This window comes from Astyanax mexicanus, chromosome 8, assembly GCF_023375975.1.
Source record: "Astyanax mexicanus isolate ESR-SI-001 chromosome 8, AstMex3_surface, whole genome shotgun sequence".
NCBI lineage: Eukaryota > Metazoa > Chordata > Actinopteri > Characiformes > Acestrorhamphidae > Astyanax > Astyanax mexicanus.
The window spans coordinates 452,805-476,132 of record NC_064415.1 but is presented as its reverse complement, the minus strand read 5'-3'; the positions used below and the strand labels follow the sequence as shown (position 1 = coordinate 476,132).

At 35.6% G+C, this 23,328-nt stretch overlaps 4 protein-coding genes across 5 annotated transcripts; 2 read left to right on the top strand and 2 right to left on the bottom strand.

Annotated features, from left to right (window-relative positions):
* Positions 1-223: 223 nt before the first annotated feature.
* LOC125780476 (zinc finger protein 239-like) lies at positions 224-3,010 on the bottom strand. Its single transcript, XM_049482655.1, has 2 exons — positions 2,833-3,010; positions 224-1,264 (listed from the first exon to the last, which is right to left on the bottom strand). Exon 2 carries the CDS (start codon positions 1,249-1,251, stop codon positions 379-381), a length of 873 nt encoding a protein of 290 aa, XP_049338612.1. The 5' UTR covers positions 1,252-1,264; positions 2,833-3,010; the 3' UTR covers positions 224-378.
* Positions 3,011-3,676: 666 nt separating this feature from the next.
* LOC103047821 (zinc finger protein 420-like) lies at positions 3,677-12,533 on the bottom strand. The gene is made up of 3 exons (XM_049482672.1): positions 12,468-12,533; positions 9,834-10,886; positions 3,677-5,618 (listed from the first exon to the last, which is right to left on the bottom strand). Exons 2-3 carry the CDS (start codon positions 10,817-10,819, stop codon positions 4,898-4,900), a joined length of 1,707 nt encoding a protein of 568 aa, XP_049338629.1. The 5' UTR covers positions 10,820-10,886; positions 12,468-12,533; the 3' UTR covers positions 3,677-4,897.
* A 976-nt stretch (positions 12,534-13,509) lies between these two features.
* LOC107196911 (oocyte zinc finger protein XlCOF26) lies at positions 13,510-15,559 on the top strand. The gene is made up of 2 exons (XM_022665513.2): positions 13,510-13,613; positions 14,194-15,559. Exon 2 carries the CDS (start codon positions 14,237-14,239, stop codon positions 15,161-15,163), a length of 927 nt encoding a protein of 308 aa, XP_022521234.2. The 5' UTR covers positions 13,510-13,613; positions 14,194-14,236; the 3' UTR covers positions 15,164-15,559.
* A 1,030-nt stretch (positions 15,560-16,589) lies between these two features.
* Positions 16,590-23,174, top strand: LOC111191219 (gastrula zinc finger protein XlCGF64.1). Of its 2 annotated transcripts, none has more exons than XM_022665495.2 (3): positions 16,590-16,735; positions 18,026-20,135; positions 21,542-23,174. In XM_022665495.2, exon 2 carries the CDS (start codon positions 18,146-18,148, stop codon positions 19,019-19,021), a length of 876 nt encoding a protein of 291 aa, XP_022521216.2. In that variant the 5' UTR covers positions 16,590-16,735; positions 18,026-18,145; the 3' UTR covers positions 19,022-20,135; positions 21,542-23,174. The 2 variants fall into 2 exon arrangements, with proteins under 2 accessions (XP_022521216.2, XP_049338611.1); XM_049482654.1 differs by lacking the exon at positions 16,590-16,735 and adding an exon at positions 17,626-17,805.
* Positions 23,175-23,328: the final 154 nt, after the last annotated feature.

Genomic DNA, 23,328 nt, shown 5'->3' with positions numbered 1-23,328 from the left:
GAATATAATCAAGAGGAAGATGGATGATCACAAACCATCAAACCACCAAACTGAACTGCTTGAATTTTTGCACCAGGAGTGAAGCAGCATAAAGTTATCCAAAAGCAGTGTGTAAGACTGGTGGAGGAGGAGAACATGATGCCAAGATGCATGAAAACAAAAACCTGTGATTAAAAAAACAGGATTATTCCACCAAATATTGATTTCTGAACTTTTCTGAAACTTTATGAATATGAACTTGTTTTATTTGGATTATTTGAGGTCTGAAAGCTCTGCATCTTTACTGGAATGATGGTTTTCCTGCAATCTGAAGCTTTCATCGCTATCTCCAAAAACAAGGTGACAGAAAATCGAGAATATTTTGTGTAGTGTGAAATATTATAAAACGTTGCTCTCTACTACGCTCTTTATGCATTTGTGTTTTAATAAATTAGCCATGCAACTGTAGCTCTTCCCACAGTCTGAGCAGTAATACGGTTTCTCTCCAGTGTGAACGCGCCGGTGTTGTTGGAGATTATCTGATTTAGTAAAGCTCTTCCCACAGTCAGAGCACTGAAATGTTTTTTCTCCGGTGTGAATTCTCAGGTGTTGTTGGAGATTTCTCTTTCGCCCAAAGCTCTTCCCGCAGTCTGAGCACTGATGCGGTTTCTCTCCGGTGTGAACGCGCCGGTGTTGTTGGAGATGAGTCAGCTGAATGAAGCTCCTCCCACATTCTGAGCAGTGAAATGGTTTTTCTCCAGTGTGAATGCGCCGATGTGCAATTAGACTGCTCGGTTGGTTAAAACTGGTTCCGCAGTCTTGGCAGTGATACGGTTTCTCTCCGGTGTGAGTGAGCTGGTGTAGCTGGCAGATTTTCTGTAATCTGAATTGTTTCCCGCAGTGTGAACAGCGATATGGTTTCTCCCCGGTGTGAAGACGCTGATGAACGGTGAGGCTACTCTTTACGGTAAACACCTTCCCGCAGTCTGAGCAGCGATACGGTTTCTCTCCGGTGTGAATTCGCTTGTGGTATTTAAGACGAGTCTTTCTAGCAAAACTCTTCCCACACTGCGAGCACTGATACGGTTTCTCTCCAGTGTGAACAGGCTGGTGCTGTTTAAATTCAGATTGCTTTTTAAATCTCTTCCCACACTCTGAACACTGATACGGTTTCTTCTTGTCTGTTTGATCCTCCATTGGTTCACCAGATGTTTCTGAAGAGACGGTTCTGGTGAACGGTTGAAGAGTTCTAGCTCTTGTTTTGGGTGCCATTAAAAAAATTGTTCTGGAAGTAGAAAGAGAGAAAATGTCTTTAACACTAAATGTGAATGCGACAAACTTAACATATTGATATTAAAAATCTGATTCCTGCTTTCCCTTTTACCTTATTTATTCTGTATTGTATTACTGCACTGCGTCCTAGCTACGGTTAGCTTACTTTTATACTTTGTATAGTCTTTGTGTTTATATACTTTTATATATATATTCTTTGACCACTGTAGTAGGTGAGATACTTATCTGCGGTTACAGCATTTTTTATTTTTTATTATGTTTTATAATGTACAGTTATGTTGATGCCTCAGTTAGCATCTTCTATAGTATATTTCTATTATATTTCTTACTGTACCTCCCCATTATTGTTGTTTGTTTCTACTGTTTTGTGTAAGTGCTACAGGCTGCTAAATCAAAAAAGTTGAGTTCTGCAATACTCAATATCTCTCAACCCAATTCTCTATGATACTTTAATCAAACAAATATTGATTATTTCTGAACTCTTAAAACTTTATGAATATGAACTTGTTTTCTTTGCATTATTTGAGGTCTGAAAGCTCTGTATCTTTTTTGTTATTTCAGACATTTCTCATTTTCTGTAAATAAATGCTCTAAATGAGAATATTTTTATTTAGAATTTGGGAGAAATGTTGTCTGTAGTTTATAGAATAAAACAACAATGTTCATTTTACTCAAACATAAACCTATAAATAGTAAAATCAGAGAAACTGATTCAGAAACTTATTTTTTATTTTTTTCCAGAGCTGTATCCTGTATGCCTTTATTTAATCAAATTGAAGTGTATGTGACTGTTAATAAAATTGATAAGTGTTTAGTTATATGTAAACATTTAAAAGGCCTGACTGTAAAATGGGGAATAATACTTGATCTTTAATAAACAATAAGTAAAAAAAAAAAACTGAATTACTTACACTTGTGTAACATTCTCTGAATTCAGAATTCTACCATCTCTGAAGAACAGATCTTCTATGTTTTTGTAAGGCAATGAGCGAGCAAAAAAATAATATGGACATTTTCTATTTTACATGTGAACATCTATTTAATAATTAAATTAATGTCCAAATATTTGTGAACCCTTCCTTATCTGATGACACCATGCATTTCAAAGACAGGTTTTCCAGTGCTTTTGTCTATAAAAAGTAAATGAATAATGTATTATGTTTGTGCTTATGGCTCATAAATGGCTAGGGATGCTTACATTAAATATATCTATATATTGTTTGCCTTCTACTCTACAGCTGATAGTGTGTTCTTAAAAAGCAGAAGGGAGCATTTAAATAATAGTGACAATGATAATACTAACCCAGAGCAACATCTGTTATAAAAGATCTGTAAAAACCTCAGAGCTGTTTGTTAAAACTGCTCTATTTTGAAAAGAGTAAATTAAACAGACCGATAGCAGAAAACACTGAATAAACGTTTGATTTGTTGACATTACGTATTGTAATGTTAATGAATGAAAAACAACCTTTTGAATCATTTATTTAAATGTTTTTTGGGGGGTGCTATGCTATTTTAACAGTAGAAACACTAGAAATAAGAGCTTTTATATCTTCTTACTGTCGGTAGAGGAGCTCCTGCTGTGTGGAAAACCGCCTCACTGCTGTTAAATGTGTTTATTATGGGCTCACTGTTCTCACTGTTCTTCTGTTAGAATTGCGGTTGATCAAATTGAATTAATGTGCGGTACCGCCACCTACTGAACGGCAGTGGAAATCTTTAGGATTTAAGGAAATCTTTGGTGTTTTAGACGTTTTTTTACGGTGGCCGAGAAAGCCCAGAGCAGTGCAAATTGAAAAGCGCTGCAAAAGCACAAAACACATCCATCAAAATTACAACACAGGCGCAACAAATAGAAAAACGCGCTGCAAATAGAACCACAACACAACGGAAGTGAGTCACAACACAACGGAATTTTCCCGGGGGACCTTAAAAGATACTGTACCAGCTGTGTACAAAGGACAATAAGTGGCAAACAAGCTTCTGAAAAGTAAGTTATGTTTATTACCTGTGATTACCACGGTTGTGTGCATATTATTAAAAGTTCTGCTTCACAAAACGCCTTGTTTGCCACTTATTGTCCTTTGTACACATAGTGAAGTCCGAGACGTTACTGAAGACGCAGCTTAGCTGGTACAGTATCTTTTAAGGTCCCCCGGGAAAATTCCGTTGTGTTGTGACTCACTTCCGTTGTGTTGTGGTTCTATTTGCAGCGCGTTTTTCTATTTGCAGCGCGTTTTTCTATTTGCTGCGCCTGTGTTGTAATTTTGATGGATGTGTTTTGTGCTTTTGCAGCGCTTTTCAATTTGCACTGCGTTGGGCTTTCTCGGCCACCGTATTTTTTCAATACACAGTTGAAATTGTCCACCCTGACCCTGAAAAAACATTAAATAAACGCACAATATTTTAATGTTGATGAATAAAAAACAACCTTTATTAAACTTTGTCTCACAGGCATCGTTCAGAATTGAAATTTTGAATACAAACTATATATATATACATATATTTAACATAGATAAAGTTTAATACAAGCAATACATATGAAACCATAATATTGAATATACAACATAAACAACATAAAATCAATAAGCATATCTGAGACTAACGCATATCAATGTGTGTACGGTTAGCATCATGTTTATCCGATAACAGTGTAATGTTTCACATGTTCAGTGGTTTACCTTTGTAGACAGTAATGGCTATTCTTTTTATGTTTATTTAGTATGTGGAGTGAAGAATGAAAGACATTTTACATTTTTAAATTACACAGTTATTTTTCAGAAAATTTTAGCTTTAGTTTACCATACTAAGAAAAAAAGAAAAGCCGATAACCATTCCCTCAAACCTCGTGATCAGATTATCTGAAAACATGGTTTAAAATTTCACTGCTATTCTGACGATATTCAGATGTTATATAGTTATATAAAAAAAGCTCTCAAAAGCACAATCTAATGCTTTTGTTTCGTATTTAAAAAAAGCTTAATTACAACTGAAATATTCTTAAGTTGCCATAATTTGTTCCACAATAGCACATATTAGTATGTATAAGTACATATTTGATTTTAAAAAGTATGTACTTTTCCATGTTAAGTATACTTAAAAAAAATATACTTGACGTGAATAATTTGCCAGTGTTGAAAAAAATAATAATAACAAAGCTGATTTCTGTATGAAATGCAGACAGATTATTTAATAGTATTAAATAAAATCTATGTTAACATTAAATTTAATTAACTTTAATTATTTTATAAATTATTTTTTTTATAATTTATTTTTTTTTAGATTTATTTAGATTTTTCTTTTAAATTTGATGTTAACCTTCACATTGTTCACAAGCCATCCCTAAAAAGTGTTTTAAATTACACACAATTAGTAAAAATTAAGTCTTTTAATTTTCCTCTTTGGCTCTAGTTTTCCCTCAGTGCAGTGGGCGGGACTAAACTATTGTTTCATTGGCTTATAAACTTTTTCTATGGCTCGATTATAGTCTATTCTTATTAAAAACAACTCTGAATTAGTGTTATGTGCAACAAAACATTTGGAAAAATAAGAAACTACATGTCCATTATAATGGACCACTTTTCTTTAATAGCAGTGACATTTTAAACCATGTTTCCAACTAGTGTTAATACGGTTTCTCTCCAGTGTGAATGCGCTGGTGTTTTTGGAAAGTACTCTGTTGAGTAAAACTCCTTCCACAGTGTGAACAAACGTACGGCTTTTCTCCAGTGTGAACGCGCACATGTGCTTTAAGTATATCCTGTTGCGTGAAGCTCTTCTGGCAGTACGAGCACTGATACGGTTTCTCTCCAGTGTGAATGCGCCAATGTCGCACAAGACTATCCTTTTTATTAAAGCTCTTTCCACATTCTGAGCACTGAAACGGTTTCTCTCCGGTGTGAATGCGCTGGTGGATCCGTAGAGCTGATAGTACTCTAAATCCTTTTCCACACTCTGGACACGGATACGGTTTCTCTCCAGTGTGAATGCGCTGGTGTCGCTGGAGGTGATTATTCAGAGTAAAACTCTTCCCGCAGTCTGAACACTGATACGGTCTCTCTCCAGTGTGAACGCGCTGGTGTGTTGTGAGAGTACTCTGCACATTGAAAGTCATTCCGCACACTGAGCAGAGATACGGTCTTTCTCCAGTGTGAATGCGCTGGTGGCGCTGGAGGTGACTCTTAACCACAAAACTCTTCCCACAATCTGAACACTGATACGGTTTCTCTCCAGTGTGAATGCGCTGATGTGCAGTGAGAGTACTCTGCACGGTAAAACTCATTCCGCACTCTGAGCACTGATACGGTTTCTCTCCGGTGTGAATGCGTAAGTGTTGTCGGAAATCATTCTTCCTAATAAAACCCTTTTCGCATTCCGGGCACTGGTAGGGTTTCTTACTCTCTGTACCCACTTCTGTATTTTCCTCCATTTGTCTCTCAGATGTTTTGAAAAGGTCCAAAAGGCTTCTTTTGGGGACCATTAGAAGATCCAAGATACCATAGGAAGAGATGGACAGTAGGACCTTCAGCAGTCAGAACATCATTTAGCTCTGAAAAAGAAAAAAAAAGAAAAAGAAAAAAGTATTTAATACTGAATGTGAATGAAACAAACCAGCCTCTGTGATTTATTTCTGTTCTATTATCTTAAAATGAACCAGTTGGTGTAGAATAGTTAATAATCACGCTGCCTTCCCTACAGCAGACTGGTTTTATTCCCTGCTGGACAATCAAGATACTTAACAAAAATGTGCGTCTCTGGGCAAGATTTTACACTTTATATAAAAGCATCTAAAAAATCTTTCTCTTCCTTATTCCCACAGTAAGCTTAACATGTTTTAGTGACCTGGAATCAGTTTCCCAAAAGCCTTGTAGGCTGTGTTCAGACTGCAGCAAAATGGATTTGTTTCACAAATTAGATCTGTTGTGATGACGGTCTTTTACTGCACTATTAATGCTGTAAAAGTGAACAGATCCAATTTGCATATTGGGTTTGACATCACTACATATCTGCATGTATGGAACCCCCTCACTTCCTCACTCTAAGTTGCTTTTTTGTTGTCTGAAATCTGATTAAACACCCAGAGCATCAAAACTGACACACATGTACACATACAACTGTAACTACATTTTAATCCACTTTCAAATGTGAATTTAATACAGTCAGCAACTCTGGTGAATTCCAACTTTCCAAACTAAAAATCAATCTTGATACAAGTAAAGTCAAGAGGCTTTCATTGTCATTCTATCTGAGAACATGCAGGTACACAGTGCAAAGAAATGATGTTATGGAACAACAAAACAAAAGTGCAAATGTGCCAGGAACTAAAATGCAACACAGAACTAAAAACTGTGCTACTCTGCTGAGCTAGTTTTAGTCTGGAGATGTTTGGTCAGTGGAAGTGTTGGAAAAAAAGACAAGTACTGTGAGAACAGAAGCCAAACATGAAAATGTAAAATCACAGGAAATAGTATTTCCTTTATCTGCACACCATGTTTCCTTTTCCTGTTCAAATATCTTTAAACTTTCCAACTAGTTGGCCCCATATTAGGACTTTACATTCCACCTTAAATTATGTACTAATACCAGAGAGTATCTGCTACAATTCCCAGACTGTTGCACTGTTTAAGGTGGAAAAGAAATAATGATCTGCCTTGTACCTAAAGTAGCTTCAGTGCAGCAATTTTAGAGTAGCACAGTTTAGCACTAGCTTTAGACTACTATAGTTTTAGAGAAGCATAACTGCAGAGTAGCTAAGTTTTACAGTAGCACAATTCTGCAGTAGTGCAGTTTTTAAATAACACTGTTTTAAAGTAAAACAGTTTCAGAGTTAAATACGTTTCAGAGAAGCATAATTGCAGAGTAGCTAAGTTTTACAGTAGTATAGTTTTAGAATTGCACAGTTTTAAAGTTTTATCGTTTCAGAGTAGCACAGTTTTAGAAATTAAACTTTGTGCCAATATTGACAACACTAAAGCAAGTACAGTTTATCATTGTGAGAGCACGTGCAGCACAGTTTATCCACTGTTGGGCACTTCTTTATTCCTTATCTAACCGAATCTAAACCGCATTAAATAATGCAGCGTACTCAAAGCTTTAATACCCAGATAATTCTTAAAATAATCCTTAACATGAAACCCTTTAGGAAAGTTGGCGCAGGTGAAATTATAGATTTGGGAACTTCTGAGCAGCTGTGAGATTCAACTACAGGAAATGTACCAAGTGAACTTTCACATATTTACACACAGAATAAATACTGATATTAAACAGGTTCAGTGACACTGTGTGAACACAATAATCCCTTTAAAACAATACGAATAATAGTTTAATATCTGCTTACTGTCAGTAGAGCAGCTCCGGTTCTGTTTCTCCAGATCAGAAGCTTCCTGTAAGAGTTCATTTGTCAGAAAAACAGTTTCCGGTTTTATTGCGGATTTTTTGCCGGTTATTCAGTGCAATGCTTCCCCCTACTGGACTAAAATATAGAGCCTTTTATTCTGGGTTAGAATATAGTGTTCATTTACTTTGGTTGTTTTTGGAAACTCTTTATTTACTAGTAAATGTAAAAAAAAAATAAAAATAATATTATTGATATTATTGTTACTTTATTTCAGGAATTCAGCTGAAAATGTGAAACTCGTGTATATATTATATTCTTGTATTAAACAGAGTGATCTATTTTAAGCGTCTATTTCTTTTATTTTACAGCCAATATAAACCCAAAAATCTGTGTTTCAGAAAATTAGAATATTATATAAGATCAATTGGTACTTTTGGCACAGTTGGCAGTGTGCCAAATCTGGAAAACGTGTTGTTTAAAAGGGAAAGAAGCATTCTGAAATCAGATCAGCTCATGTAATCCAATCCTAGTTTGTAAATAGATCAAACCTTCAGTTTCTTTTGTTCAAAACATTTTAGTAGGATTTTGAAAACTTTAATCCCAAAAAACAGGATTACCCTGATCCCAACAAGGGGTAGGATTTCAAGGGGGATTTCAGAAAGAAAATGTAGTAAAACTTTAAAATTAAAGTTTAAAGTAAAAAAAAATACATTTGTACAATTTGGTGTATATACTTTTATTTCTATTTTGCACTTGACCTGTTTAACCGTTACAGTGATAAAGTAGACATATGCTACCAATTAAGCCTTTTACTATAGTAAAGTAAAAATAAAAACAATCTTGACCCCATGAAATATACCCCCCAAAAGATTTCAATAACAAAAAAAATTATATATTCATGTTTTCATCTATGTCACTGTCATTCATCACTGTATATTAATGTCAAAAAAACATTCATCAGATATGAACCTGTCAGACATTATTTCGAACAATTGCATCCCTTACTACATGTCCAGTCAGTCCCCGACAGAATGAACACCAGGGGTTGTTCTGGTTCTTCAGCAGGTTCAGGTGCATCATAAACATCTCAGAGAGGGACATTGCGTCTGGTAGCAATGTTGTGCAGGACAATACATGCAAGTGTTATGAAGTGGATGTTTATGTTTTGTGTTTTGTGTCAAAATAAACACTTAAAGCATGTCAAGGACATTTCTCAGAGGCACATGCTCACTTTACTTTGCAAAATTTTATAATTTCACTACTGAACCTTTTGCACTTTTTTCATATTCCACTGCTGTAGATAACATGTACTTACTTGTAAATAATATCCATAACACATTACTGTTTTCATGTATATATTTCCATCCTGAATGTAAATTTAACACCAATTTAATATTTATATTTATTTCATTTATTTCTTTATTTATTGTATATTTCCTACTTTTATGTTTATGCGGCATACTTGGCGAGGAGCAAAGAAAGAATTTCATTGTATGAGGAAACTTGTTTCTTACTGTGCACATGACAATAAACTCTTTGAATCTTGAATCTAAAGTGACCCCAAGTTGGTTCTTCTACCTATTCTTTACATAGCTGGTAATCCGGATTAGTTAATCCTGAAAACTGTGTATCTGGATCAGGGTGATCCAATCCAATGTTGCTTTAAAAAAACGGCTTAAAAGTAAAATATATCACCTGATCCTGGAGAGCAAAAATTGGATTTCCAAATCTGGAAAATTTTGATTGTTTGAACAACTGGCCCCTAGAGATTGTGTGAAAATCGTGAAAATCCCAGTAGATCAGCAGTTCTGAAACACCTACACCAACAACCAACCAGGCCACGTTTAAAATCACTTAAATCACCTTTCTTCTTCCATTCTGATGCTCGGTTTGAAGAACTGCAGCAGATCGTCTGGGCCATGTCCACATGCCTAAATGCAATGCATTGAGTTGCTGCAATGTGATTGGCTGATTTGACATTTGCGTTAATGAGCAGTTAACAGAGAGAAGGGTAAACCTAATGAAGATCAGATCAGTCTTAAATAAACATCAGATTTTGTCAATAAATCAGATTTGGGTAACTTTTATCTGCGGAATGATTTTACACAGTCATACACAATAGTCTTATTTCTTCTTTCTGGTGTAGTATTAACAACACTCATCTGGCACACATATTTCATATATTTCTGCTTCCTTTTTAATACACTTGTGTATCTTAAGATTTCTTAAATGTCTGAAGTTCTTCCCACAGTCCGAGCAGTAATACGGTTTCTCTCCGGTGTGAATGCGCTGGTGAATTTGGAGGGCGTTCTGGTGAGTAAAACTCTTCCCGCAGTCTGAACAGCAGTACGGCTTTTCTCCGGTGTGAATGCGCTCGTGAGTTTTGAGTTTATCCTGTTGTCTAAAACACTTTCCACAGTCTAAGCACTGATACGGTTTCTCTCCGGTGTGAATGCGCTGGTGTTGCGTTAAACTACCCTTTTTATTAAAGCTCGCTCCGCAGTCTGAGCACTGATACGGTTTCTCTCCGGTGTGAATGAAATGGTGTAATCGTAGAGCAGTCAGTTCGCCGAAACTCTTCCCGCATTCCGAACAAACAAACGGTTTTTCTCCAGTGTGAACGCGATGGTGTCGCTGCAGTTGACTTTTCAGAGCGAAACTCTTTCCGCACTCGACGCACTGATGCGGTTTCTCCCCGGCGTGAAAACGCTGGTGTCGCTGGAGATGAGAAATCTGATTGAAGCTCCTCCCGCACTCGACGCACTGATACGGTTTCTCTCCGGTGTGAACGCGCTGGTGAGTTTGGAGATTACTCTGCTGTGTAAAACTCTGCCCGCAGTGTAAACAGTGATACGGTTTCTCTCCGGTGTGAACGAGCTGGTGGCGTATTAACCCGCTCTTTTTAATAAAACTCGTCCCGCACTCTGAGCACTGATACGGCCTCTCTCCAGTGTGAATGCGTCGGTGCGATTTAAGAGTGCTCTGCAAACTAAAACACTTTCCGCACTCCAAGCACTGAAACGGTTTCTCTCCAGTGTGAATGCGCTGGTGTTGTTGAAAATCATTCTTCTTATTAAAACTCTTGCCGCACTCTGAACAGAGGTGTGCTTTCTTCTTGTCAGTGAGATTCTCTAATTGTTTATCGGATGTTTCTGAAGAGACGGTAGTGGACGTCAGTTGGAGAGAACTAGAACTCGAAACTGGTTCCATTAGGAGCTCCGAACAGGAGGACAGAAGGAGCTGGAGAAGACTCAGATCACCAGGACATCATTTGATTCTGGAAGATGAAAGAAAACGTATTAAACAAGATAACAAACTCGAAGACTCATACTCACCTCTACATTTTGTTGACTGCACAAGGAAGATAATTTCTAACAGAATATTACTCAGTTTCGCTCTATAAATATTCACTGTAGGAGAAGGTAAATTTCGGTCCTGTGCAGCTATATTACTTTATAAAAGGTTTGATTTTCCTCATTAAAAGTCTAGCCTAAAAAGCATTAAATGTGAAAGTCTATTTTAAAGCCCATGTTTAAATGTAATTAAAAAAGCATTAAATACAGCGTGTAACATCACAATTTAAAATAGTGATGATGCAATATTTATTAGCTTTTTCGAAAAAACAGTCCACTACTAAAAATTACTGGTCCTGTTACCTCCTACCATGCAAGTAGGTAAGTATGTTACTCCTATCCTTTTAACATATAGATAAATGTCAATCAATCAACTTTAATTTTGACTCGGAAGTACATTGATTGGCAACCCTTTTTTTAAATTTAGCAGAGCATTTAAAAAAATTATTAACATGACAAAAATAATAATAACTACATTTAATCATTTAAATAAGTGAATAAAAGATAAAAATATGTTAAAAATAGATATTTTAAATTAAAAATAGAATAAGAATAATAATACAATAATAATAAAACTTGGTTTAATTAAGAAATTAAGATCAAAAGATGATAAGATCAATAAGATACAATACAAAAAAAAATCAAATTAAGCTAAAACTAACTTTTACATAGTACAATAAAAATACAAATAAATAAATGAATAATACAACAACAACAATAATACTAATACTAATAATAAAATATAGTAATAATAATAATAAAATAAACTAATCAAAATAAGTTAAAAAGCAATAATACAAAACAATTAAAAATAAAATAATGAAGAAATTAAAAGGAAATAAAGGAACTGAGGGAACTAAGAGAAGATATTTTCTTACTTTACTCCAACAGTAAGCCTTTAGTAACAAGGTTTAGTGATCTAGGATGGGTTTCCACACAGGAATGTTAAGCCACAGAACGTGATTTAAGAAACCCCATTCATTTATTCCTGCCGCTAAAAAAATCACTTTATAGCTCGTAAATACAACCTGATTTCTATTCAGGTGTTTTTGGGTTTAAAACAACATGAAACCTCTGAGAAAATCTTTTTTTTATTTTGCTTAATTCCGTTTTTCTGTATCCAACAGATTCCAAACTAAAACGAGTTAAGGTTGAGTATTAGCGGCATTTTTATCCAGTAGAAAAATCAGTAGCGTGATTAGATTAAAACAGACTGTAGCTGCTGTTAAATCGAGTTTCTCACTGGTAAATCATCAGCGTTCATACTTACTCATCTCATAAATACGATATTTCCAGCATGACTTAAAGGAAGCATAATTATATTGTTAGACAGCAATAATATAATAATAATAATACTTTATTTTTATATAGCGCTTTTCTAAAACCCAAAGACGCTTACAGTCATCATTTGTGAAAACAAATAGAAACATTACACAACAAGAAAATCAGTAGCGTGAAGATAAGCTCTTTAAATCACTGTGATAAATAGATTTATATCTCCTTACTGTCCGCAGAGCAGCTCCTGATCCTGAAAACAGTCTCGGGTTTATTATGGGTTTTTTGTGCTGGTGGGAAACACAGTTATTTAGTGCAGTACTGCCCCCTACTGATCTCTATTGCGGAGCGTCGAAGTTAGAAATTACCTGTCTGTCTGTCTGTCTGTCTGTCTGTCTGTCTGTCTATCTATCTATCTATCTATCTATCTATCTATCTATCTATCTATCTATCTATCCATCCATCCATCCATATTGTTTTATTTAACCTGTTAATTTAAAAAATAGGGTTTAAAGCTCTGAACAATTTTAAGGACCATTTATTTTGTTTAGATTTATTTAGTTAAGTCCTTCAGTTAAGGAATCAGCTAAATAAAGAATATTTTTCACATTTCTCAGGAAAACCTTCACTTATTGTTGGAAACAGTTGGTTGAAAGCTTAAATGTAAACTGGGGTGTCTGGTGTCTCTGTAATTTATACATTTGTCATTTTTGTATACATTTTATTTACTTTTTATTTCTTTTTCTTTTATTTTTATTCTAATATTTTATATTTTGATTCTAGTGTTCTTAGTTCATTATTATTTATTTTATCATTTCTTATCATTCTTAACATTTTACTTTACTTTTATAATTACCTTTTTATTAATTTTATTTTTTATATATTCTTTACATTTTATGTGTCAATTTGTTTTTATGGTCTTTTTGAATTTTCTATTTTACATATACATTTTTTCCATATATATTAAACGTTGATTTAAAATTAGTATTTCTTTTATTTATTATTTTTTACTATTTTATTCCTTATTGATTCATTTTTTATTAAATGTTTTCAATCCCTTTGATGTTGTAAATGCCTGGCTGCACTGTAAATGAGGGTCTCCCTCAATGTTTTTACCGAGTGAAAATAAAGGTTGATTGATTGATTGATTGATTAATTGATTGATAGAGGAGATTTTACAAAATTCATCCTCTGAAAAAAATCCCCAAATCCAGTCCAGTCCAGCAGGGGGAGGAAAGACACTGATAACTGTGTTTCCAACCGGCAGAAAACCAACAAGAAACAGGACAGGACTGTTTCTTGAGATGAATATATATATATATATATATTTCTATATTTCTATGAATCTGGAGAATGCAGGATCAGCTCTACTGACAGTAAGAATATAATATAAACCCATATATTGTTTTAATGAATGTGGATGCAGGATGCATCAGTGTAGATCTGCTGGTATATAATCTGAATATGATTGCTGTGTTCATACTGCAGTTGTACAACATCTATCTGACGCTTTTCTGATTCGTTTGATTCATTCAACTCGCGACGTCACGTGACCTAAACACCTGTTTCCGATTAAAGAGAAACATTAGATTTCAGTCGTGACTTCAATATAATGTTGAAATTGGGCTACTCGTTGTTTTTTGGAGTTTTAACCGGTAAACTGTGATTCAATTGGGTTCAATTCAACTTTTACGGAGATGCTGCTTTCATTTTCCAGCAGGACTTGGCTCACTGCCCATTCCACACACTGAACTTCAGTGTTTAAATGTGTTTAAAATAATGGCAGTTGTAGTATCAGTGTTTATAGAGCTGACGGTTCAATATAGAACACTATCTTTACTTTACTGATATTAGCATACTTCTGTATAGAATTAAAAGAGATTCTACCTATCGTTTATTTTTGTTGCTTTTAGCATTTCTCATTGCTGAATACTTTTTCTTTATGTCCGTTTCTAGAAACAGTTGATGTCCAGGTGATCCAAGTCTTCACCTGCTCACTATGTCCACCTGTAAAGGTATAATGGACCTTCTTTTGGTCCCCCTTAAGAGCTCTAGTGCCCTCAAAATGTCCTCCAGCACTGTCTCTTCAGAAACATCTGACAAACCAGTGGAGGATCATCCGGACAAGAGGAAAAACCATCATTGTTCAGACTGTGGGAAGAGTTTTAATCAGAAAACCGATCTCCAAAAACACCAGCGAATTCACACCGGAGAGAAACCGTTTCACTGCTCAGACTGTGGGAAGAGCTTTACCGTCCAAAGCAATCTCCAACGCCATCAGCGTATTCATACAGGAGAGAAATTGTATCAGTGTTCAGACTGCGGCAAGAGTTTTAACGTACAGAGTAATCTCCAGCGTCACCAGCGCGTTCACACAGGAGAGAAACCGTTTATCTGTTCTGACTGCGGGAAAGGTTTTGGCGAACTGACAGCTCTACGTTTACACCAGCTGATTCACACCGGAGAGAAACCGCATCAGTGCTCAGACTGCGGGACTCGTTTTAATAAGAAGAGAAGTCTAAGGCGACACCAGCGCATTCACACCGGAGAGAAATCGTATCTGTGTTCAGACTGCGGGAAGAGTTTTACTCAACACAGCAACCTCCGAAAACACCGGCGCGTTCACACCGGAGAGAAACCGTTTCACTGCTCAGACTGTGGGCGGAGCTTCACTCAAAGGAATAATCTCAAAAAACACCAGCTCATTCACAGAGGAGAGAAACCGTATCAGTGTTCAGAGTGCGGGAAGAGTTTTACTCAACTAAATAGTCTCCAAACTCACCAGCGCGTTCACACTGGAGAGAAACCGTATTATTGCTCAGATTGTGGGAGGAGCTTCAGTCACTCTAATACATTAACGAAACACAAATGCGTAACGAGTTCAGCCGAAAACTATGAGGTATGTTTGCCAGAAGCCGACTCTTAATATTGCGTTAAAAAAGATTATTTAAGACATCCTTACCTTGTCTTAGGCTGCTTTCAGCCCTGCCTTGTTTGGTCCAGACTTTTCAGTTTATATATCATGTGTGAAACCAAAATTTGGTCCTACCAAAAAAATAAAGTTCTCATTCTGTATCAACAGTAGACAAACAAAAGTGAAGAAGTGTTCTGCCAAAATGCCCAAATTCTCTTGGTGATGTGCAGGAGCGTCTTACAGCGGTATGGATACAACAGATTCTTCTTTCCTGTCATGTTGAAACTGTAAAAGATGTAAATAAAAATTATAATCTTGCCTAAAATAATAAAGAAATGTTTCATATTTATGTTTATCAACCTAATGCCTTTTGGAAATCATTATATCTTTTACTTACCTAAATATTCATAAAGATTTTACATTGATTAAAAACTGATTCAATGTAATTGTTTAATATGTACTGTATTTAACATACATCTTGCTACATGTAATATGGATATCTTGTTTGTATTATATTTTATAGCTTGTTCTGTGTTCTAGAATATTTCGTGTAGATTTATTAATATTCACTCAATCAATCAATCAATCAACCTTTATTTTCACTCGAGAAAAACATTGAGGGTGACCCTCATGTTGCCGAGCAATTACATCAAAGGGGTTAAAAACATTTAATAATATATTTAAAATATTAAGGAATAAAAAAGTAAAAAAATAAAAATAAAAAGTAAAAATTTTAAATAAAAAAATAATATATATGAATTAAATATATATGTAAAACAGAAAATTCTAAAATACCAATAAAACCAAGTTGACGTGTGAAAAAGTAAAGAATTTATAAAATATAAGATAAATAAAAAGATCATAGAAAAAGTGAGGTAAAATGTTAACAATGATAAGAAATGATCAAATAAATAATCGAACTAATAACATAATAAATAAAATATAAAACATTAGAATAAAAAGTAAAAAGTAATAATAAATAAATACAAATAAAAATTGAAAAAAGACAAACATAAAATAATAAAAAGAAAATATTTAAAATAGTCACAGGCTTTCTGATAGTGATTAGAATCTAAAAGTGTAAAATGGTTCAGTGATCCCAACGTTTCACAGTTCACTAAAAAAGTATTATTATTATTTTGAAGAACCCTTTTCTCCTAAAAGCAGTGTGAGTTTATGAGCTCATCTCAACCATTCAAATCCATTATAAATGAACATTGATTCAATGTCTGAATTTCAAAACTAAATGCTGATGCTGATGAGGCAATATTAAATAAAGGTGGTTTAAATGTGTATTTTTTTATATTATCAACAATTAAAAAGATGTAATGCAAAGTTTATTTAATCCTGCCCATCTGATGTCCTAAGTGTTTACACACCTTTATCTGCCCTCTGACAGCGTAATAAAAATGCACTTCCAAGAAGCAGAATGTTTCAGTAGGGGGCAGTAACATACTGTAGAAATAAAATTTCAACCAGCAGAAAATCCACAATAGGAGAAGCTCTGCATTCCCAACAGCAGATCCGGAGAGGAATCATCTGATCTGATCTGGTGAAAGAGGATCAGGAGATTCTCTACTGACAGTATGGATGTATAAAAGCAAGTTTCATATTTTTGATTCAACTGTCTATAAATATATATGATATTAGTATATTTAGGGCTGTGTGTATAATATCTGTGCTACAGTATCTCTCTGTATAACTGGCCCTGTGACTGTAACTGCGCTAATGCTGAGTTTAGCCGCTAAATTCCTAAACTCTACTGTAAACTCTACTGTAAACTGCCGCACGCGGGGTTTGATCAGATCAGTTGCAGCACTGCAGAAAGACTGGTTTCTATTGATTGAAAAATAAAGTGTATGGTTCTATATCAGGGTAAACACATAGATCAGATCAAATACAGATCAAACTACAGAATGCAGGTCCTGCAGAAACCTGCGGTAGATGGGTTGGTTGCTAAACTGTTACTAGGTGGTTGCTAAGGTGTTGCTATGCAATTGGTGTTGGTTGCTAAGGTGTTTTATATACAGTTCTGGAAAAAATGAAGAGAACACTTTCAGTTTCTAAATTAGTTTTTCTGAATTTGCTATTTATAGGTTTACGTTTGAGTAAAATGGACATTGTTGTTTTATTCTATAAACGACAACATTTCTCCCAAATTCCAAATAAAAATATTTAGAGCACTTATTTGCGTCAATATTTGGTGGAATAATCCTGGTTTTTAATCACAGTTTTTTCATGCATCTTGGCATCATGTTCTCCTCCACCAGTCTTACACACTGCTTTTGGATAACTTTATGCTGCTTTACTCCTGGTGTAAAAATTCAAGCAGTTCAGTTTGGTGGTTTGATGGTTTGTGATCATCCATCTTCCTCTTGATTATATTCCAGAGTTTTTTTATTTTAAGTGGTCTCTTATTTTTTCCAGAGCTACAGTATATCTGTTTTTGTATGAAACTCATATTTACCATCATTTTGACACAACGCATATCTTCTCTTTTTTTCCCAGTTTAAATGGAGTTGTAGATGTTTTGTATTTCCCCTGCAGTTCCCCAACCCTCTGAAACTGTTTAGATCAGGGATGATCATTCCTCTTTCTGGAGATCTACCATCCTGCAGAGTTTACCTTTAACCCCTTTTAGATCTCTAGTGGAGGTATGAATGAATGGAATTTAACTTTATTTAAACCTTTAGTGTACAACAGAGACCTGACCAGAGCCAAAATGAGACATATATTAAGAAAAGGGCAAAGACAAGATATCATTGATGTCGTCATTAAATACAGTTAGAAATGAAGAAAATAAGCAAAATTGCAATTATAGAACTCTGTTTTAATTTCCCATTTCAAATAAACGTTATCTTTATTTTTTTACAGGAAGCAATGATGATCGATTGCAAGCCTTTACTACACCTTCTCTCCACCTTCCTACACCTTTAAAATTCGATTCTACAAAAACCTCAGTTGCTGTGATCCAAAGAGACTCTGTTTGACCTGATGGCGTCTGAAAGCAGCTCCAGCCCCCAAGAACCGTCCTCTGGTTCACCTGTTCAGACTGATACACCTGAGAGATCAGAACAGAGAGAATCCCAACAACAGTGCTCAGAAACAGATAACACTAGTAAAACTCTCCAGTTTCAGAGTGGCGTTCACACTGGGGATACGCTGTATATCTGTGCAGAGTGCGGGAATAGTTTTAATCATAAAACCAACCTCAGGAAACACCAGCGCATTCACACTGCAGGGAAACCGCATCAGTGCCCGGAGTGTGGGCGGAGCTTCCTCCAGAAGAATCATCTCCAGCGGCACATGCAGATCCACGGCAGCGAGAAACCGTATCAGTGCTCAGAGTGCGACAAGTGTTTCAGCAGTAAAAGTAACCTGAAAGCTCATTTACGCATTCACACCGGAGAGAAACCGTATTACTGCTCGGAGTGTGGGAACACGTTCACCATGCAGAGCACTCTGATTCAGCACCAGCGCGTTCACACCGGACTAAAACCGTACTTCTGCTCAGAGTGCGGCAAGAGCTTCGCCCTGAAGAGCCCGCTAATACGACACCAGCGCATTCACACCGGGGAGAAACCGTACCGGTGCTCCGAATGTGGGAGGGGCTTCAATCACCAGGATAATCTAATTCGACACCAGCGCGTTCACACCGGAGAGAAACCGTTTCCCTGTTCAGAGTGTGGGCGGAGTTTTACCCAGAAGGGCAAGCTAATGGAGCACCAGCTCATTCACACTGGGGAGAAACCCTATCACTGCTCAGAGTGTGGGCGGAGCTTCAGACATCCGAACACTTTAAAGAAACATAAATGCATTAAGACGGAGACAGAAACATATGAGTTTAGTTTGCCGGGAGGCAGCTGTTAATAATATGTCATTATGGTGCCTGTAAAATAACCTGTTGTTAATCTATAATTTTGACAGGTGTTTTGAATAATTTATTATTGATGTTACCTGTGTTTTCACAAAGTAAAAATAATTAAATATTAAGTTGCATGCATATAGAGTTTTGTGATTTTTTTTTTAATGGCAATTTTATGGCTCTTATGGTCCAGGATGTTCCATCAAAAGGTTATTAGATCTAATGCGTCCACAGTTGTCTATATATTGTCGCTGTCCAATGAAAAACAAGTATCTCCATTTTTGTTGATTTTTAGTTTACTACATAATTTGCACACACAAACTGTCCCTTACACTGTGCCACTGTTACACTGTTGATAAACAGATCAATAGAAATTCTTCAAAATGACCTGAAATAAATTCTTTTTTTACATTGACTTCTATTGAAAGTTCACAAGGTTTTTTCTCTATCCTGTAAAGTTGCTGTTTTGGAGTTACTTGTTTTTTAATTGAACAGTAAAAGTATATTCTCACAGCCCTACAGATGAAAAGACTGATAGATAAGCCACTAAAATCAAGTTTTAAAAAGGTACAAATGACTGATATTATGACTATATATTATAGAATAAGTCAATTAACCCATTAACAGGCCAGCATTTTTATTGATTTTTTTACCTGATATTACACGCCTACATATTGAGGATTTTTATTCAAGTATTATATTAAAGTTTACATCCTTTGAACCTTTGTTTTTGTTATGGTTTTGTACATCTATTTTTTATATCTATATATCATTAATCAAATTTGAACTAATTTCTGTTACTGATTAAAGTAAGATTGTTTTTTTTGGTTCTACTGCTATTTTGTATATGTGGATAAACGTGGCTGAAAATGGGAGTAAAATAAAAAATGTTGCGTTTATATTTGGGTTCAGTGTATTTGAAGACAAAAATCTGATTTACAGCGGCACTTTGAACTTGCAACGATGACGCAACCGCTCAACTCGCAAATCAGCTGGCTGCTCGAATGAGGATAACCAATCACAGCGCAGGAGGCGGGGTTTATGAGAAGACGGACAGGAAGTGTTCCAGTATTGTTGTTACATGTAGAAACAGGAGCGCGAGGATCTGCGCAACTGAGAGTAAGTAACGCTACACCGCGCAGTACTTTCAATTACATCCAATTACTCTTAATTACATACGGGTCTCTCTGCTGTGCTGAAGAGTATTAACCCAGAACACAGGCAGCATTGCTGTAGATTTAGTCCCAAATAGGCCAGTATTAACCATTACCTCTCCTGCTTATGTTTGTATATATATTTATATATGGGATTAATATGTAATATTTTATATTGTGTGGCAGTTTAAAGTGCTTCAGAGTGTTAAGGCTGTCACAGGGTTAACTATGAGGAAATATGAAGATGTACAGGTATGATGTAAGATATAAGATGTATCTAAAATGTAAAATATATAAACAGTGCTGGAGGTATTTTATGTATTACAAAACAGTAATTTGTGATTTAGCCATCAATCTAACCCCTACACTTAGAACTATCTGATCAAATGTTTACCTGATAACAAAGAACACTGAATATAGGTTATTTATGTATTTGCTGAATTACATTTTTAACGTTATTGATAGAAAGTCTGTTAATATTGAAATTCTAAACACAGTACTGTCTATAAAAATAGATTATAAACAATATATACGTATTTAATGTACGCAAAGTTGAATACAAATCTTTTAATTGTAACATAATTTAACGTTTATCCTAAACAGGTAAACACTGGGAGTGTTTATATTCTGAGCAGTGGGCTTTTTTAGGAATACTGGTTGATCATTACATTAAAAGGTTTAATATTTGATCAGAAACATTAATACAATTCCTAATTGAATATATTTTAAAATATTGTATAGTTCATATAAACAGTACATACAGCCGTGGAGAGCACTTCAGTTTCTGAATCAGCTTCTCTGATTTTGCTATTTATAGGTTTCTGTTTGAGTAAAATGAACATTGTTGTTTTATTCTATAAACTACAGACAACATTTCTCCCAAATTCCACATAAAAATATTCTCATTTAGAGCATTTATTTACAGAAAATGAGAAATGACTGAAATAACAAAAAAAAAGAGTGCAGAATTTTCAGACCTCAATTAATGCAGACTATTGGGAAATTTAAATTTTAGGCTTTAGATAAACTGGTAAATACAGATCAGAATGAATCCCTTCAGCAATATAGTCATTAGGTCTGGTCGATATGGATTAAAACGAATATCTCAATATTGTTTAGCCCAAAGACGATAAACTATATATATCTCTATATATATTATTTCATCCCATAAGGAAATAACAAAAATACACTTCTGAGACAAAACTATGTTTTCCTAATTGTATACAGGCACTTTTATATGAGCATGAGAGATAAATATACTAGAGAAGGAAAGGTCGGCATCAACAAAACAGGGAGATGGGGAAAGTTGGAAACTGTTTAAGTCAATTGGATCATTCAATCATATTAACATCCTTTTTTTGTTTAATCCAGATGGATGAAAACAGATGACGTCTTCTTGCCGTTCGTTCCTGCTTCTGGTGTTCTGCATCCTGTGAAGATTAACTAATCAAACTTCCACCAAAGTGCCTGGGGGGCGCTAATGAGTAACGTGTTGAGTAACAACTGCTGAAATGGGAGATGGTAATTGTGAGGTAACGATGCCTGAAACGAGCTGCAGTACTCAGCCGCTGTACTCTGATACCGACAGACATACAATTACGTCTGAAAGACATCCAGCGAAAACCGTGAGAAAGAGGAAAATCCATCAGTGCTCAGACTGTGGGAAAATCTTTCTCAAGAAAAGTGCTTTAGAGCGACACCAGCGAATTCATACCGGAGAGAAGCTGTACGAGTGCTCAGAGTGCGGGAAACGGTTCAACGTCGAGAGTAATCTCAAAACTCACCTGAGAATTCATACCGGAGAGAGGCCGTACCTCTGTGCGGTGTGCGGTAAGACCTTTGCCCTGCAGGGGAGTCTGATCCGACACCGACGTATTCATACCGGAGAGAAACCCTACCAGTGCTCGGACTGTGGGCGGGGCTTCAATAACGAGAGTAATTTAAAAACTCACGAGAGAGTTCATACCGGAGAGAAACCGTATCAGTGCTCAGAGTGCGGGAACAGTTTTAAACGGCACCGGAATCTCCAGATACACCAGCGAATTCATACCGGAGAGAAACCGTATTACTGCTCGGACTGTGAGAAAAACTTCATGTATGTAAACAGTTTAAAGGCGCACAAATGCATTAAGAAGGAGGCGGAAGTCTTTGAGATATGTGTTCTAGAGGACAGTGTTTAATACTGTAAAAGAAATGTAAGTTATTATATATTTTATTTGAGCTATATGTAAGTCTGTATTACTCAGTGTTTATCATACATACCCTAGAATTACTCATTTGTAATACATACTTAGATATATTTACTATATACCAAAACTCATGTATGAGTGTTAGCTAGCCTGATGTACCAAAAGCTAAATCCATTATTTCTAAAAAAGCTCACTGCTCTGAATACTCTAAACACTCTCAGATGCAGCTTTGCAACCGTCTTGTAGTCCTTCTGGGCTCTAACAGTACGTTTCCACTAGCACTTCGGCCTCAATGCATCCAATGCATTTCAATAGAGAGAAAGCCACCGCATGCCGCGGTGCATGTTAGGTTGCAATAAGGCAAAAACGTTTAACAGAGCTAAAATGCGTCTGCCACACTGCGTCCAGCCAATCAGGCAAGAGTGGGGGGTTCTTCAATGCCATTCAACGACAAAAGAGAACCTGAAAAAAGCAAAATATGGATTTATAGAACTATACATTACATCTAGGTTGATTAAAACTTTTCAAAAATCCTTAAAATTACAGTTGTCTACTTCTGTTGCTTCATTTGAATTCAAAAACATTACAGACACGCCCCCCACACGACAAGCCAAAAGATCCGCCACAGCGAATATATATTATAATACAATGATTGTTTCACAGTGTTTACTTAAATATCAGTATAATGTTTTCATTATCAGATCTGGGACTGCAGAATGTATTGTTTCAGAATTGTCATCACAATGTGCAGTAGTCACACTGCAGAATGTTTTCAATATGTTGTAAAGCAAATTTAATAAAATGTTGCTTTTAAATGTTTTTGCTGGTTGATGGAAAAGGAAACTATGCCCTGTTCTCATTTGTTCATGTTGACATAAATACAAGAACTAGATTATATCTGCATATTACATGCAGGATCTGCTGATGGAGATTCATGCAAGCAAACTCTTAAAAGACAAACAAATTTTC

Bases quoted from the DNA above. Each gene is read 5' to 3' on its own strand.
- LOC125780476 (XM_049482655.1), bottom strand. From the start codon at position 1,251: ATGGCACCCAAAACAAGAGCTAGAACTCTTCAACCGTTCACCAGAACC.
- LOC103047821 (XM_049482672.1), bottom strand. From the start codon at position 10,819: ATGGAACCAGTTTCGAGTTCTAGTTCTCTCCAACTGACGTCCACTACC. The intron at 5,619-9,833 runs AAATCTTAAGAT...TATTAGGAAGAA, and splicing joins AAGAACTTCAGACATTTAAG to TGATTTCCGACAACACTTAC.
- LOC107196911 (XM_022665513.2), top strand. From the start codon at position 14,237: ATGTCCACCTGTAAAGGTATAATGGACCTTCTTTTGGTCCCCCTTAAG.
- LOC111191219 (XM_022665495.2), top strand. From the start codon at position 18,146: ATGGCGTCTGAAAGCAGCTCCAGCCCCCAAGAACCGTCCTCTGGTTCA.